The sequence below is a fragment of the Myodes glareolus genome, chromosome 4, assembly GCF_982192425.1.
Source record: "Myodes glareolus chromosome 4, mMyoGla1.1, whole genome shotgun sequence".
NCBI classification, from domain to species: domain Eukaryota; kingdom Metazoa; phylum Chordata; class Mammalia; order Rodentia; family Cricetidae; genus Myodes; species Myodes glareolus.
This window is the reverse complement of record NC_142029.1, coordinates 22,983,851-23,001,097: the sequence shown is the minus strand read 5'-3', so window position 1 is coordinate 23,001,097 and position 17,247 is coordinate 22,983,851. Positions and strand designations below refer to the sequence as shown.

The 17,247-nt window shown below is 40.5% G+C and overlaps 1 protein-coding gene across 3 annotated transcripts in view; it reads left to right on the top strand.

Annotated features, from left to right (window-relative positions):
• Zwilch (zwilch kinetochore protein) overlaps positions 1-17,247 on the top strand; it is a 45,011-nt gene that overhangs the window by 25,343 nt on the left and 2,421 nt on the right. For all 3 annotated transcript variants that reach the window (XM_085689220.2, XM_085689221.2, XM_048424408.3), the window contains exons 13-18: positions 1,004-1,160; positions 1,967-1,995; positions 4,355-4,491; positions 11,650-11,745; positions 14,427-14,539; positions 16,870-16,981. In XM_085689220.2, the coding sequence (XP_085545346.2) occupies positions 1,004-1,160; positions 1,967-1,995; positions 4,355-4,491; positions 11,650-11,745; positions 14,427-14,539; positions 16,870-16,958 (621 nt within the window). In that variant the 3' untranslated portion in view covers positions 16,959-16,981. The remainder of the gene's footprint in view (positions 1-1,003; positions 1,161-1,966; positions 1,996-4,354; positions 4,492-11,649; positions 11,746-14,426; positions 14,540-16,869; positions 16,982-17,247) is intronic.

Sequence of the window (17,247 nt, the reverse complement as noted above, 5' to 3'; positions counted from 1 at the left end):
CAAATGAAGAAGACTAAGAGAAGCTGAAACAGAGATACTAGAAAGTAGCAGCAAGGTGACGTTTTATCTATTTTGAAACCTATTGTTTAACATTTGGTGCCTAAGTTAAGTCTGAATTGATAGCTATTTCTAATTTGTAAATTATCATGTTGGCTGTCACATCTGAAAAGTAACTTTGTCGTATGTGTAGACCTCGAGGAGCAGAGTTCGTGCTCCTTCAGTCTACTTGCATTGTGAGTGAAGTGGAGAAGTTAGTAAAGTTGCCCAGTGATTCCAAAATCAACAGGCGGAGTCTTACTTTTAAAGCTTCAAAGAACCGACTCTGTTTTCTCTTTGGTAAAATTAAGCTTATCACTTTAAACCTTTCTTAGTTGCTTTGGATTTTCAACACACAAGTGAAGTAGGAATAGCTTTACTTTTTTTTCTTAGTTTTTGAAAAATTAGGGTATTGCCAGGCTGTGGTGGCACACACTTTAACCTTGCACTCAGCAGGCAGAAACAGGTTGATCTCTTTGAGTTCAAGACCAGCCTGATCTACAGAGTGAGTTCCAGGACAGGCTCCAAAGCTCACAAAGAAACCCTGTCTCAAAAAAAAAAAAAAAAAAAAGAAAGAAAGAAAGAAAGGAAGAAAAAGAAAATTAGGAAAATTAGGGTATCAAACTGACTGACTACCTAGCTGAGGATGACTGATCTTGAACTTTTGGTACATCTGCCTCTACCCTCTGAGTGCTGGAGTACAGATATGTGCTGCCACTCCTGTCCAGAAGGTGCTGGGGATGGAACCCAGAGCTTTGGGCATGCTAGGCAAGTGCTTGAAAGCCACATCTCCAGCCAGGAGTGGCATCTTGGTAGCTCAGGTTAATTTGGGGACATTAATTGAAATAATTTATAGTGTTAGGAGACTGAAAGTGTAAAATTATAATTTTGAACTCCTAATTTTCTTTTGCTTATTATATTTGTTTATACTTAAATTTAAGATTTATGAACTTTTTTTTATTTCTAGCTGCACAGTGGGAGTAACAGCTTACTAAGTAAGCTCATTCATCAATCTTACCATGGAGCCATGGACAGCGTCCCTCTCTCTGGAACTACTCCACTTCAAATGCTCTTGGAAATTGGTTTGGACAAGCTAAAGAAAGATTATATCAGCTTTTTTGTTAGTGAGTCCTTTTTCTAACTTAAAAACTTGAAAACCTGTCAGTTGCCACCCATAAATACTCATAGATTTTTACTTTCCTACTCATTGTAGGTGTGGCTTTGCCCCTTTGGCTGTGAGACAAGCATTTTCTTTCTCTGAGCCTGTTTCCCACTTGATAAATATGATAAGTTAAAGAGAGCTATAGTGTTCATTTTTTTGTTTAGATATTAGTTGTTTGGTTTTTTTTAATATTTATTTATTTGCTTATTATGTATACAGTATTCTTTCTTCAGTCCAGAAGAGGGCACCAGGCCTCATTTCAGATGGTTGTGAGCCACCATGTGGTTGCTGGGAATTGAACTCAGGACCTTTGGAAGAGCAGGCAATGCTCTTAACCTCTGAGCCATCTCTCCAGCCCCAGTTGTTTGTTTTTTTAATGTCGTGTGGTCGGGCACCTGTGCCACGGTATGGATGTGGAAGTGGGAAGACAACTTGTTGGAGTCAGTTCTTCCTTCCACCATGTGGATCCCAGGATCTAGCTCAGGTTGGCAGGTTTGGTGATAGGTACCTTTACCTACTGAGCCATCTTGTTGTCCCTAGTTAAAAGATTTTTTTCACTGCTTAACACTTGATACTTTATTTATGAGGGGCAAGCTATGATCAGTTTTAAAATATTAGAATGTATTTATAATATAATTAAGGAACTATTTAACTTGATTGCATCTTTAATGTATGAACTATGAAAATTTTTCTTAGGTTCCTTTTTTTAATTTTTAAAATTTTTTTGCAAAATTACTAAAGCTTATTTGCATGTATTTTTTTTAATAGGTCAGGAACTTGCATCTTTGAATCATTTGGTAAGTTTCTTTCTTTTATATAGTCATTCTGCACACAGTTGCTAAGTGTCTATAGTGTGACAGCCTCTGTTCCAGGTCCTTGGAAGTATCAGTGAGCCAACTTATGCCAGTTATTACTATTTATAAAGTAAATTTAAAAGTAGCTTGTTCCTTGTCATTCATTCCCTTTCTCTTTGTATTTATGCAACTGATACTTAGTTTTTATTTTTGTCAGAGCCAATGTTCTACCAAAACTTTTATCTAGAATGTTTAGAAAAGCTATTAGACCTATGATGGAATATTTTATTTTATATCCTTTTGACTCATTTGTGTTATATTTTAAGGCTTATTTGCTAAAGAAGTTTGGACAATTCCAGCTGGGCACACAGCTTTAATCCCAGCCTATGGAGACAGAGGCAGGTGGATCTCTGAGTTTGTGGCCAGCCTGGTCTACAGAGAGAGTTCCAGGACAGCCAGGATTATACAGAGAAACCCTGTCTCAAAAAACAAAACAAAACAAAATTATGGCATTCTTTAGTGAATTGGCTCATCTCCTGTGCCTCTCAGTCTTCTAAAAGGCTAATCTGAGCAGGTTTTTTTTTTTTATAAGGACCAGGTGATAATCCTCCTTTGATTAACAAATAATCTATTAGTGACCTAGTTATATGAATAAACCTGTAGTAGGTTGGGTGCCAATTTGTTGTAAGGAATCTGCTTATTCATTTCCGGCTGCTCAGCCACGAAATAACCACACAGAAACTATATTAATTAAATCACTGTTTAGCCTATTAGCTCTAGCTTCTTATTGGCTATCTCTTACATCTTAATTTAACCCATTTCTAATAATCTGTATATCGCCACGTGGCTGTGGCTTACCAACAAGTTTCCATCTGGTATCAGTTTCTGGCAGGGCTACATGGCTTCTCCTGACTCCACCTTCTTTCTCCCAGCATTCAGTTTAGTTTTCTTTGCCTAACTCTATTCTGCCCTGCCAGGCACAAGACAAATTCTTTATTAACCAATGGTATTCACAGCATACAGAGGGGATTTCCACATCACCTCTCCTTTTCTGTTTAAATAAAAAGGAAGGTTTTAACTTTAACATAATAAAATTACGTATAACAAAACAGGTATCAAACAAGAATTACAGTTACAATATTTCTATTTACTTTATCTTTTATTATAACAAAAACTATAACTATTCTTCAACTCCATCAAAGACTACAGAAGGATATAATATTATCAGTCGGTAGATCATGAGACTCTTAATCTCAGAGTCATGGGTTTGGGCCCCACCTTGGGCATCAATTTGTTATAAGGAGGCTGCTTGTTTGTTTCTGGGTGCTCAGCCCTGAAATAACCACACAGAAACTATATTAATTAAATCCCACATCATAAAACCACATCATGTCTGCAAGTTCTAGGTTTGTTCAAGGGGACAGAATTATACAAAGTACACACTTCAAGAGCCTAGTCTTGAAGGTTATTGTCAAAGTCTGTTTGTCATTCCCACTGTGGGTTATTAGATTAGTTCTCAGAAGTAGAACTGGAGGGCTGGAGAGATGGCTCAGTGGTTAAGAGCATTGCCTGCTCTTCCAAAGGTCCTGAGTTCAATTCCCGGCAACCACATGGTGGCTCACAACCATCTGTAATGAGGTCTGGTGCCCTCTTCTGGCCTGCAGTCATACACGCAGAGAGAATGTTATATACATAGTAAATAAGAAAAAAAGAAGAAGAAGAAGTAGGACTGAAAAGAGGAACATTTGATGACACTGGTTTAGCTTGACAAATATCTTCTCCAAAAGCTCTGCCTGGTGTACTAGTATACTAGGGAAAGATTGTCAAACACTTTGTTAGTTTCTCAAACTTGGGCTTACCAGGTATAGAGAGATTTAGAGTGGTCTTTCAGGTTAGTCAGTTCTTCATGCTGTCTCCAGTAATGGGTAGTGTTGGCTGCCCACTTGTGCCTCCTTAATGATACAGCCCTGTGATTAGTGGGCTGTGTACCACTGTTTGCCTGTGGCATTCTTTTTTGTTGTTGTTGTTTTGTTTTTGCTTTTTTTGAGACAGGGTTTCTCTATTTAGCTTTGGAGCCTATCCTGGAACTCACTCAGTAGACCAGGCTGGGCTCAGAACTCACAGAGATCTGCCTGCCTCTGCCTCCCGAGTGCTGGGATTAAAGGCATGCACCACCACCACCCAGTGTAAAGACCTGAGTTTAAAGGGTAGTTGTGAAAGATGGTGAATTTTGTGTCATTACCTCTCCCTTCTGATCCTGGTATTAAACATACAAATTAGAGGTAGAGGGAATGACCATTTTTTTTCTCAAAGGTTCTGCCTAGTCTTTACCTCCTTACTCTCTGTATTTCTTTCTTTCCAGGAATACTTCATTTCTCCATCAGTAGCTATACAAGAACAGATTTATCGTGTTCAGAAACTCCACCATATTCTAGAAATACTAGTCATCTGCATGCTTTTCATTAAACCTCAGCATGAGCTTCTCTTTTCTTTAACCCAGTAAGTATTTTTTTTTCTTTTCACTTTGAGGCTTGTCTCATTTGTAGTCCATGATGACCTCAAACTCAATGCAATCCTCCTGCCTCAGTTTCCCAAGTGCTGGGGTTACAGGTGCGAGCCACCACAACAACTTACAGTAAGTATTGCTCTACTGTTTACTTATTTAGAATCTGTCCTCTTCTAAATGTCTTCTTCTAAAAAGTGCGGTTGAAAGTGTGCTCAGAGCTGGAGAGATGGCTCTTGCAGAGGACCAGGTTCTGTTCCCAACACCCACATGGAAGCTCACAAACCATCTCTAGCTCCAGTTCTAGGGTATCCGACACCCTCTTCTGGCCTCCTTAGACTCCTGCTTAACTGTGTTATGATACACATATATACATGCAGGCACAAATATATACACATAAGATAAGTCTGAGCTTTTGTTTTTGTTTTTAATATTTGCAATTTTTATTGCTAGTTAGACTAGAACCTATTTGCCTAGTGTTTACTTTAGTGTGGCTTTAGGTCAATATTATATGAATGAAAGGCTTTGGATTGAAAAATAATCAAATTTGACCTTTTCTCACGCCTTGTAACATGAGGGCCGGCTTGTTGGGGTATCTATCCCGCCTGGCACCCCAACAAGTCGGCAAACCCCAAAGAAAACCAATAACACAGAGATCTCTACAAATTATAAAGCTGATTGGCCCATTAGATCAGGCTTCTTGTTAACTTTTATAACTTATGTTACCCCATTATCCTTATCTACATTAGCACATGGCTCCGTACCTTTCTCAGCTGGGCAAGTTACATGCTGCCTCTTCGGTGGTCTGCGCAGGAGTGGCTGAGAGAGCTTTCTCCTCCCTAGCCTTATCCTATTCTCATTGCCCCGCCTCTACTTCCTGTCTGGTTGACCCGCCTATACTTCCTGCCTGGCCAATCAGCGTTTTATTAAAATACTTGATTGACAGAATACAGATAATTCTTCCGCACCATTTCCCTCTTTTTTTTTTTTTTTAAACAAAGGCAAATACCCATAGTCCATTTGTTGGGAATATGGGCGTAGTATTTCAGGCTATTTCCTGCTGGTTGGGGGCGCTGATAATCTTATGGGGACCTAAAGAAAATTTAGAGTTATAATCAAGTCCTGACTGAAGTATCCTAGGAGTCTTGATCATCTCAGGCAGCAGTCTTGAATCTGTTCTGGATGTAGGACTCAGACATCTGGGCCATCTATTCCTATCAGAGATTTTTCAGGTGGCCTCCCTTGGTCAAAGGTGATTTTTCTTAACTCTGAATAAATCCAGAGCCTCTCGTTTTCTGTGGAAACAAAAGCAGAATCTCTTTTCCAAAGTAGCATACCTTTTGACTTCAATTTTGAAGCCAAGGTATTTTCAAAATATCTATATTGGATTAATTCAGCAGCATTTATAAACAAAAGTCTTTTAGCAGCTGTTGCTCCTTCCTCAGCATTCAAACAATTCAAAGAGAGCATAATAGCATATAGTATCAAGATTATCTGTGTATTTTCCATCTTTATGATGGCTTTATTTTAACCTCTATTTCTTTTATTTTTACTTTTACTTTTTGAGACTGGTTCTCTGTATATCTTTGTCCTGCAATAATTCTGTAGACCAGGCTGTCCTTGAACTCACAGAGATCCCTCTTTCTCTGCCTCCCCAGTGCTGGGCTCAAAGGTGTTTGCTACCACACCTTGAACTCACAGAGGCCTGTCTGCTCTGCCTCCCAGGCATTGGGATTAAAGGCGTGTACTACCACACTTTGAGGTCACAGAGGTCAATCTACCTCTGCCTCCCTTGTGTTGGGATTAAAGGTGTGTACCACCACACCCAACTACTCTCTTTCTTCCTTTTTTTTTACCCTAAGAACTTTAACCTTTAGCCTACATATATTTTTAACTCAGAGTAAACCATTTAGAGGTTTTCTTCCTCTTTGAATCTCTTTTTACCGTATATCTCTCTTTTTCTGACCACATGAGTCTAAAACCGTGACTTTGACGGCTAGATCCAGTCCATTCCTTAGCTTTCCAGACTCATGGTAGAGGTACCACTGGAGCCATTTTTACTGCCACAACTCTATGGCGTTTCAAGGTCCCTGCCAGCAAGCAAGCTGGAGCATTCTGCTCACAGATCACACTCAGTTGGACTGCCTGCCTGAAAGAGTCAGATATTGCCCTGGCAGGACAGTCCAGAAAGCTGGCATTTTAAAACAGCGCAGCTTTTTTCCTGCTACGACTGAAAACCGAAAAGCATGCGTTCAGCTTTTCATCAACACCGATTAATTTTTTCGTGGCAGGACCTCTTAGAAGAGCTGCAAGGTTTTGCAGCTAAAATTGAGTCAGGAAGCCTCTCTTAGATGAGAGTGCTTGCTTGCCTCTAGGAGCAGAGCAGACCCGAGAAATTGCTGCTACCAAGAAAACATGCTTTACTCTATTCTTTCCCAAGCTTTCTCAAGCTTTATCTGGATTCAGTTGTCCACATTGGGTGCCAACGCCTGGCTTCTTTAGGAAGTTTCCTCTCAGTGAATCATATTTTTTTTTCTGAAAAAGCATATATTAACTCAATTGACTGCTGAAGGATTAAATGGTGTGTCCTGTATATGGCACATGATACATAATAGGCCCTTAGTAAATAGTATTCTAATTTTAAAAACCGAGTTTTAGCCAGGCGGTGGTGGCACACGCCTTTAATCCCAGCACTTGGGAGGCAGAGGCAGGCGGATATCCGTGAGTTTGAGGCCAGCCTGGTCTATGGAGCGAGTTCTGGGACAACCAAGGCTATGCAGAGAAACCCTGTCTTAAAACAAAACAACAAAAAAACAGTTCTATACTCCTGTAAATCTAGATCAGATTAAGCACTACTAATTGGGGAATCCACAGACCTGTCAATAGCATGACTCTGCTTAGAGCTGATCAGTTTGACTACAGGCAGTGTAGAACAATCCTAGCATGTGAAAGTACTTTGTTTTTGTTTTTTGTTTTTTAAGACAAGGTTTCTCTGTTTAACAGCCCTAGCTGTCCTGGAACTCACTTTGTAGACCAGGCTGACCTCAAACTCACAGAGATCCACCTGTCTCTGCCTCCCAAGTGCTGGGATTAAAGGCATGTACCACCACCGCCACCTGGCTACTTATTTTTCTAAAAAATTTTTGTCTGAGTATGATGGCACATGCTTTTAATCCCAGCATTTAGGAGGCAGAGGCAGCTGATCTCTTGAGTTCTATGTTTCACCTACGTAGGCAAGTTCAAGACCAGGCAGGGCCACATAGTGAGACCGTCTCAAAAGAAAAAAAAATTATATTTAGTGTGCATGCATCTGCATGCCAAGACATATATGTGGCAGTTATAAGAACAATTTATAGAGGGGGCTGGAGAGATGGCTCAGTGGGTAAGAGCATTGCCTGCTCTTCCAAAGGTCCTGAGTTCAATTCCCAGCAACCACATGGTGGCTCACAACCATCTGTAATGGGGTCTGGTGCCCTCTTCTGGCCTGCGGGCATACGTACAGACAGAATATTGTATACATAATAAATAAATATTTAAAAAAAAGAACAATTTATAGGACTCTGTTCTCTCCTACTATGTGAGTAGAGTGAGCACAGGTTGTCAGGATTTGCAGCAAACACCTTTACCAGTGGAATCATCTCACTGCTCCTCACCGCCCATTTCTTCTTTCTGAGGTAAGGTCTCCCCAGAACCTGAGGTTTGCATTTTCTCAGATAGATGAAATCCAGCAAACCCCAGCAATCCTCCTCCCTCTACCTCTTAGCTGAGTTAGCACTGCAGACATATATGGGATGTTCAGCTTGTTACATGGGTTCTGGGATCTGAATTCTGGTCCTTGTGACTCCATAGCAAATCTTTTTAACTCCCCCCCCCACTTTTAACTCTTAAGCCATCTTTCCAAATCACATTTTCCAAATTTAGAATTTGCATCAGTTGTAAAGATATAAAGAAGAAAGTTTGGAATCATTATTGCTTATTCAATCTAAAAGGCTTTTTCCCTCTGTTAAGCATCATTCCTATAGATCTGGAGATGTAGCACAGTGGTAGAACATTTGCCTAGCATGTATGAGGCCTGGAGTTCATTACCTAGCACTAGAGAAAGGCGGGGGGGTAGGAAGAGAGGGTGGGAGAAATGAAAAAGGAAAAATCAGTAGTATCAATGAATTAGTTTAATTCCCTGGATTCTTGACAGGATGTAACATGAGGGGGCTGGCTTGTTGGGGTTTCTGTCCTGCCCAGTACCCCAACAGCCGGCAACTCCCAAAGAGAAATCACACACAGGACTCCATAAGGTTATAAACTGATTGGCCCATTAGGTCAGGCTTCTTGTTAACTCTTATAACATATATTACCCCATTATCCTTATCTATGTTAGCCACATGGGCTCAGTACCTTTCTCAGTGTGACAGCTTACATGTTGCCTCTTCGGTGTTCTACGCAGGAATGGCAGAGGAACCTCTCTGCTTCCCAGAATTCTCCCAGTCTCTTTGCTCCACCCCTACTTCCTGTCTGGCTTTCCCGCCTATACTGCCTGCCTGGCCAATCAGCGTTTTATTAAAATATGATTGACAGAATACAGATAATTCTCCCGCACCATTTCCCTCTCTTTTTTTTTTTTTAAACAAAGGAAAAATACCCATAATCCATTTGTTGGGATTGTGGGCGTAGTATTTCAGGCTACTTCCTGCTGGTTGGGGGCGCTGATAGTCTTAAGGGGACCTAAAGAAAATTTAGAGTTATAGTCAAGTCCTGACTGAAGTATCCTGGGAGTCTTGATCATCTCAGGCAGCAGTCTTGAATCAGTTCTGGATGTAGAACTCTGTCATCTGGGCCATCTGTTCCTGTCGATTTCTCAGGTGGCCTCCCTTGGTCAAAGATGATTTTTCTTAACTCTGAATAAATCCATAGCCTCTCATTTTCTGTGGAAACAAAAGCAGAATCTCTTCTCCAAAGTAACATACCTTTTGACTTCAGTTTTGAAGCCAAGGTATTTTCAAAATGTCTATCTTGGGTTAGTTCAGCAGCATTTATTAACAAATGTCTTTTGGTGACTGTTGCTCCTTCCTCAGCATTCAAACAATTAAAGGAGAGCATAACACACAGTATCAAGATTCTCTGTGTATTTTCCATCTTTATGCAGCTTTATTTTATTTCTATTTCTTTTATTTTTACTTTTACTTTTTGAGACAGGATCTTTGTATATCTTTGTCCTGGAATAACACTGTAGACCAGGCTGCCTTTGAACTCACAGAGATCCTCCTGTCTCTGCCTCCCCAGTGCTGGGATTAAAGGTGTATGCTACCACACCTTGAACTCACAGAGATCTGTCTCTGCCTCCCAGACATTGGGATTAAAGGCGTGTACTACCACACCTTGAGGTCACAGAGGTCAATCTACCTCTACCCCTTGAAGTCACAGAGGTCAATATGCCTCTGCCTCCCAGGCATTGGGATTAAAGGTGTGTACCACCACACCCAACTACTCTCTTTCTTTCCTTTTAACTTTAAGAACTTTAACTTTTAGCCTGCATATACACACTGTAAACCATTTAGAGGTTTTCTTCCTCTTTGAATCTCTCTTTACTGTATATTTTTCTTTTCCTGACCATATGAGTCTTTAATTTACTAAGCAATATGGAGAGCTGTGGCTTTGACGGCTAGATCCAGCTCATTCCTTAGCTTTTCAGCCTCAAGGCTGAGGTACCAGCCAGAGCTGTGCTCACTGCCACAACTCTATGGCGTTTCAAGGTCCTTGCCAGCAAGCAAGCTGCAGCATTCTGCTCATAGACCACACTCAGTCGGACTGCCTGCCTGAAAGAGTCAGAGTTTGCTCTGGCAGGACAGCCCAGAAGGCCAGCATTTTAAAACGGCACAGCTTTTCTCCTGCTACAGCTGAAAACTGAAAAGAATGCGTTCAGCTTGTCATCAACAACATTTAAGTGTTTTGTGGCAGGACCTCTTTAAAGAGCTGCAAAGTTTTGCAGCTAAAGCTGAATCAGGAAGCCTCTCTTAGATGAGAGTGCTTGCTTGCCTCTAGCAAGCAGAGCAGACCCAAGAAATTGCTACCACCAAGAAAACATGCTTTCCCAAGCTTTCTCAAGCTTTCTGTGGATTCAGTTATCCACGTCTGGGCGCCATATGTAACATGAGGGCCAGCTTGTTGGGGTTTCTGTCCCGCCCAGTACCCCAACAAGCCAGCAAGTCCCAAGGAAAATCACACGGAGTCTACATCAGGTTATAAACTGATTGGCCCATTAGGTCAGGCTTCTTGTTAACTCTTATAACATATATTACCCCATTATCCTTATCTATGTTAGCCACATGGGCTCAGTACCTTTCTCAGTGTGACAGCTTACATGTTGCCTCTTCGGTGTTCTACGCAGGAATGGCAGAGGAACCTCTCTGCTTCCCAGAATTCTCCCAGTCTCTTTGCTCCACCCCTACTTCCTGTCTGGCTTTCCCGCCTATACTGCCTGCCTGGCCAATCAGCGTTTTATTAAAATATGATTGACAGAATACAGATAATTCTCCCGCACCAACAGGAGAGATGGTTCAGCAGATAAAGACACTTGGTGCTAAGTCTGAGGATCTGAGTTCAGGCCCTGGAACCCACAGTAGAAGGAGAAAACCAACACCTCGGAGTTGTTCTCAGATCTCTCTAACACATCTACTTTGAGATGGTAACATACACACATACACAAACACACACACAATAAATAAATTTGTTAAACTCCCAGGATTCTGAAAGCCATGGAGTCTATATTTGTCTCTCCTGTACTAATTTTTTTATCTTTCAGATACTTCCTACTGAAGTCTGTATTTGTACTCAGCTGGGAATTGAACCTAGAGCCTTGTCTATGAAAGGCAAGCTCTCTACCGCTTAGCTACATTCTTAGACCAATGTGTTTTTGTATAAAAAATGTGTATACTATAATTTTTGTTTTTAAGTGAATGGGATTTCCTTGGACAGAAAGAAAGCACCATCCAAGTTTCATTGGCACAGTGGGGGTTGTTTGTTACTATTATGCCCTGAATTTATTCCTTCTGTTGGTTTCCTGCTTAGTGATGCTCAGTAAAATGTTTTTTTCTAGACTATAAGGCCTGTATATTTTCTGATGGCTCTTATTCCTAAAAGAGATTGCTTTATCTTTCTAGATCCTGCATAAAATACTACAAACAAAATCCTCTGGATGAGCAACACATTTTTCAGTTGCCAGTCAGACCAGCTGCTGTAAAGAATTTGTATCAAAGGTGAGAAAACTTAATAATTACATTGTGCCTTATGGGCAATTTGATGCCCATTTTCCATAGGATTTCATGACCCAGCATGGCTTAACTTTTGAACTTTAGTCTTTGTCCCACTCTCCGGCCCAAGTTTCATGACTTTCCCTGTTTCTTCTCCCAAACTTTGTGTCACTTAAGACTTTTGAGCCTCTAGTCTTTGTTTGTCAATTTACAGTTTTGTCACAAAATCAAGGGAGAAATAATAGCCAGGAAGAAATGATAGGATAAGAGAAAATGATGGGGATAAATAGGGGTGGCAAGGTCAAGGATGTGACTGTGAGAGGGAGGGAATTGTGGCCATTCACTCTGACATGCTGCAAGTGCTTACCTCCCTGGCTTGTCCTTCCTCATGTCTGCTTCTTGAAGCTTCTGTCATATTAAGAGTATGCACTTTCATGCCCAGTGATTGGTTGATCTTGAAATGGGGTCTTACTATTTTGCCATGTAACCACTCTGGCCAGTTACAAATGGCCTCTTAATTTGCCTAATTAAATGGACATGTTATAGAAAGAACGTATTTGATTGAGTGTGGTGGCACATGCCTTTAATTCAAGCAGGTGTGTCTTATGAGTTCTGAGACCAGCCTGGTCTACATAGCAAACTCTATGCTAGACAGAACTACAAATTGAGACACTGCCTCAAAAAGGGGGAAAGAAAGCTTACTTGGTAAAAGTCACTAAGCCTTATGACCTGAGTTCAACTCTTGGAACTCACATGGTTAAAAGAGAACTGACCTCCCCAAGTTGTCCTTTGACATCCACATGTATACTCTGGTGTGCCTATCATGGCCTACACAACACATCCGTGGACACTCACACACATATGATCAATGGATTGATGGATGGATGGATGGATGGATAAATGAATGAATGAATGAATGAATGAATGTTTAAAAGGGGACAGGTTTGGAAGATGGCTCACCTGGTAAGAAAGTCACTCACTGCACAACCCTTGATGACCTGAGTTTTTTGCTGTCCAGGATTCATGTAAAAAGCAATTGTCCAGCTGTGGCTAAATGGGAGACAGAGACAGGAAAAGCCACTCGGACCCCTAATACTCCTCACTGTACAGCAGGAGTAATGAGAACTCTGCCTCAAAAACAAAAAACTGATTCACTGAAAGTTGTCCTCTGACCTGTACATGTGCTGTGGAACATGCCTGTCTGCACTCACGTACTAAATAAACCTTTAAAAGTTTAAAAAAATATGTATTTATTTATTTATTGGATTTTTTTTTGAGACAGGATTGCTCTGTGTAGCCTTGGCTATCCTGGAACTCACTTTGTAGACCAGGCTGGCCTCAAATTTACAGAGATTGCCTGCTTCTGCCTTCTGAGTGCTGGGATTAAAAGTATGTACCACTACTACCCAGCTACGCGGTGGTGGCACACACCTTTAATCCCAGCACTCAGAAGGCAGAGACAGGTGGATCTCTGTGAGTTTAAGGCCAACCTGGTCTACAAAGCAAGTTCCAGCAACCCTGTCTCATAAAACAAAACAAAATGTATTTACTATTATTATTATGTGTGTGTGTACTATATATAGGAGAGTACATTCCGTGACATATATATGGAGGTCAGAGGGTAACTTTGTAGGGTCAATTCTTCCACCTTTCATATGCATTCTGGGAATCAGACTCAGGTTGCCAGCCTTCCATCATCTGGCAGCAAGAACCTTTACTCACTGAGCCATCTTGATGGCCCCAAAGGAATATTTATTTATTTTGCTTGCTTGTATATATGTAATTGGGTGCTTGTAAGCTAAGGCACACATATGGAAGTCAGAGGACAACTCACAGAAGTCAGTTCTCCCCTTCCATCATGAAACTCATGTTATCAGGCCTGTACCCTCTGAATCATCTTTTCTGCCATGATAACCAGTTTTTAGTTTAGTTAATTAATTAAATTTTTAAAAATTCTACCTTCTTTTGTAATACTCTTTCCTCCTCATATGTTTGATCTTTCAAATGACCATTGTTAATCACCTAATGCCCAGGTCAGAAACCTAGGACCCACCCTCTGTTCACTCTTATTCCTCCCTTTGTCTTTTAAATAGTTACCAGTCTTGACTATCTCCCCACATACATGTGTGTGTGTGTGTGTGTTTATGTGTATGTATATGTATTTTGTGTTTATTGGTGTCTTGCCTGCATCAGAAGCCCTGGAGCTGGTGTTAGAGACACATGAACTGCTGTGTGGGTGTTGGGAATTGAGCCCTGGGTTCCCTGGAAGGAACAGCCGGTGCTCTTAACTGCTGAACCGTCTCTCCAGCCCCGTCTATTATTGCTTTTTTAAAGATTTGTTTCTCTGCTTGTAAGTGGCGGTGCGCTTTAATCCCAGCACTAGAGAGGCAGAGACAGGCAGATCTCTGATTTTGACACCAGCCTGGTCTACAGATCAATTTTTAGGATGGCCAGGGCTGCATAGAGAAATCCTGTGTTGAAAAACAACACCTGAAATGTGTGTATGTTCTTGTCTCTGCCCCACCCTTGACTGTACTTCTCCAGGGTACACATTGTTTCCTATTTATATCCTTCCTCAGTACTTGTCACATAAGGATTTCACTAAGTGACTAGAAGGAAGAAATGGTTGGTTGGTCACTGGGAGTTTATTTATTTTTTAATTTCTTTTGATTTTTTTTTTTCTTTAGTGAGAAGCCCCAGAAATGGAGAGTGGAAATAAGCAGTAATCAGAAGAAGGTGAAGACAGTGTGGCAACTGAGTGACAGCTCTCCTATAGATCATTCCAGTTTTCAAAAGCCTGGTAAAGATGACTTGTAGTAAATTAAATCTTTCTGGTAGGAATCATTGTTACAGGTCTTTTCCTGAACTGTAGGTATAAAACATTAAAGGATCCCAGCACTTGGGAGGCAGAGGCAGGCAGATCTCTGTGAGTTTGAGGCCAGCCTAGTCTAGCTCTAAAACTACAGCGAAACCCTGTCTCGAAAAAAAAGAAAAGTTAAAGGAAAATCTTTGTGCCAGTGTAAGTATAATAATCACTAGCAAGTGCTTTTTCTTATTGTCCTGAATAAAAGAGCCTTTAATGAAAAAGGGCAAGAAGTAGGGACACAGGTATAGAGGTCAGTGATGAGATGGAAATGTTAGCTCACACTTTATACTGTAACCATGGTGATACTTCTTCCCTAGTGTATTCTCTGCAGCTAGATAAAAGTTGCCATTTATGGCATTCTGTCAGATTGCCCATGTTAGTCTCTTAGCTCTTTGTGTTATTAGCTGGCCTTCTGGCTTTTTCAGTAAGCACCTTAAAACCCTTATCTTCATGCAAACTGAGTGTGATGTTATCTCACATGTGGGCCTTAAATTGTCACATTCAAATATTACAAAGTTTATCTGAGAATAAATCTGACAGTTTTCTGACAGAATAGAAGTTTCAGATTCCTTAATTAGCCACAGGTAGGAATGTAGTTTTACTGATTGATACTGTCTTAGTTTCTTTATTTTGCTGTGATAAAATACCTCAATAAAAGCAATTTAAGGAGCCTGACGGTGGTGGCACACACTTTTAATCCCAACACTCAGGAGGCAGAGGCAGGTGGATCTCTGTGAGTTCCGGGACAACCAGGGCTACATAGAGAGAGACCTTGTCTTGAAAAAAGAAAGCCAAAAAAAAAAAAAAAAAAAAAAACAGAATAAAAGGCAACTTAAGAGAGAGAATAGAAAAAGGGTTTATATTGGCTCACGGGTCAAGGTTCAGTGTTATCATGGTGAGGAATTCAAGGCATCAGGAGCTTAAAGCAAGCAGCCAGTTACATTGCATTCACATTCAGGAAGCAGAGAGCAGCAGTAAATAAAAACATTCTGCTACTGAGTTCCTTTTCTCCACTTAAACATCCAGGATCCCTGCCCAAGGAACGGTCCTGTTCATAATTAAAGTGGGTCTTCCCATATCACTTAACATAATCAAGGCAATTCCTCACAGACATGCCCAGATGCCATCTACTAAGTGAGTCTAGATTCTATCAATTTGAAATTAACATTAACACTAACGAACACAGCTCTACCCCTACCTGCCCCAGTCACCATATAATTTCCACCCCACTCCTGGTACTAATTTATATCCTAGTTTCTTTTCATATTACAATGATAAAATACTATGATAAAAGCAATTCAAGGGTCAAGGGCTTTATTTTATTTCACAGTGAAGGTACAGCCCATTATGGTAAGGAAGTGAAGGCAGCAGGAGCTTGAAGTAGCTGTTGATGTAAAGTCTGTAGTCAGAAGAAGAAAGCAGCAATACATGTGTGTGTGCTGGTGTCAGTTCACTTTCTCCAATTTAAAGCAGTCCAGAATTCCTGGCCCAGGGAATGAATGGTTCTGTCCTTAGCAGGTAGGTTAACACAATCCACTTGAGTTAACACAATCAGGATAACTCACAGTGTGCCCAGTCCTGTTTCCCAGGTGATTCTAGAATTTGTCAAATTGACAGTTAATACTATCACATATAGACAAAATGCAGAAATCTTTAAACTGAAAGAATTTTTCTGGAAATTATCAGTTAAAATCATGCTATGTATTTTTAAGTAAGATGTAGAACTTAGAGCCAGGTAGTGACAGCATATTCAAGTTCAATGCCAGCCTGGTCTTCAGAGCTAGTTCCAAGACAGGCTCCAAAGGTACACAGAGAATCCTTGTCTCAAAAAAAACAAAAACAAAAAAACCATGTAAATCATAAGAATATCTTCTCTGAAATTGCGCGATAGCAGGATTCAGAAAAGGCACTTGTTGAGCCTTAAGTGGTGGCACAGAAATTAATGTAGTTGGTTCACAAGGGAGGGTAGCTCACTCTTTTTTTTCTTTTCTCTCTCTCTTTCTTTCTTTCCTTAGTTTGTTCTTTCTTTTGTTCTTTTGCTCTATTTTTAGTTCTTTTAAATATCGGATTGTTTAATCGTGGTTTAAAAGGAGGGTGTGCTGTATAAACAATTGCCCTGGCTGAGTTTTGCCAGATTCCTTAGATTCTTTTCAAGTGGAAGACAGGTATCATCCACGCTTCTCTCATCTGCTGTGTTGTGGTAAATCAGCATCATACAAGGAGTGAAACAGGTCTGACTGACCTCATTGTCTTTCTGGTTACAGATTTTTCTGAGCTGACACTGAATGGTAGCCTGGAAGAAAGGGCTTCTTTCATTAACATGGTTACCTGCAGCCAGGTGCACTTCAAGTAACATGCTCAGAGGGTCTCTGCAAGGTATCTGTGTTCTCTCAAATATGCTGTAATGTGTTGAGTACCTTATGTTTTAGATACTTTTATATTGTTAATATTGAATCTACACATCAGGAATATAATTGTTCACCTGTCATCCCCTGAATGGCCTACCAGGTTATTACTTGACTTGGCAAGTCTCAGATTCCTTTTGTTGACCACTTAATACATCTGCTAACTCTAGAAGAAATGAAAATGACTTTTGCGTGGTAATATCTTTGCATTTTAAATTTGAAGAGTTCAATTTCAAA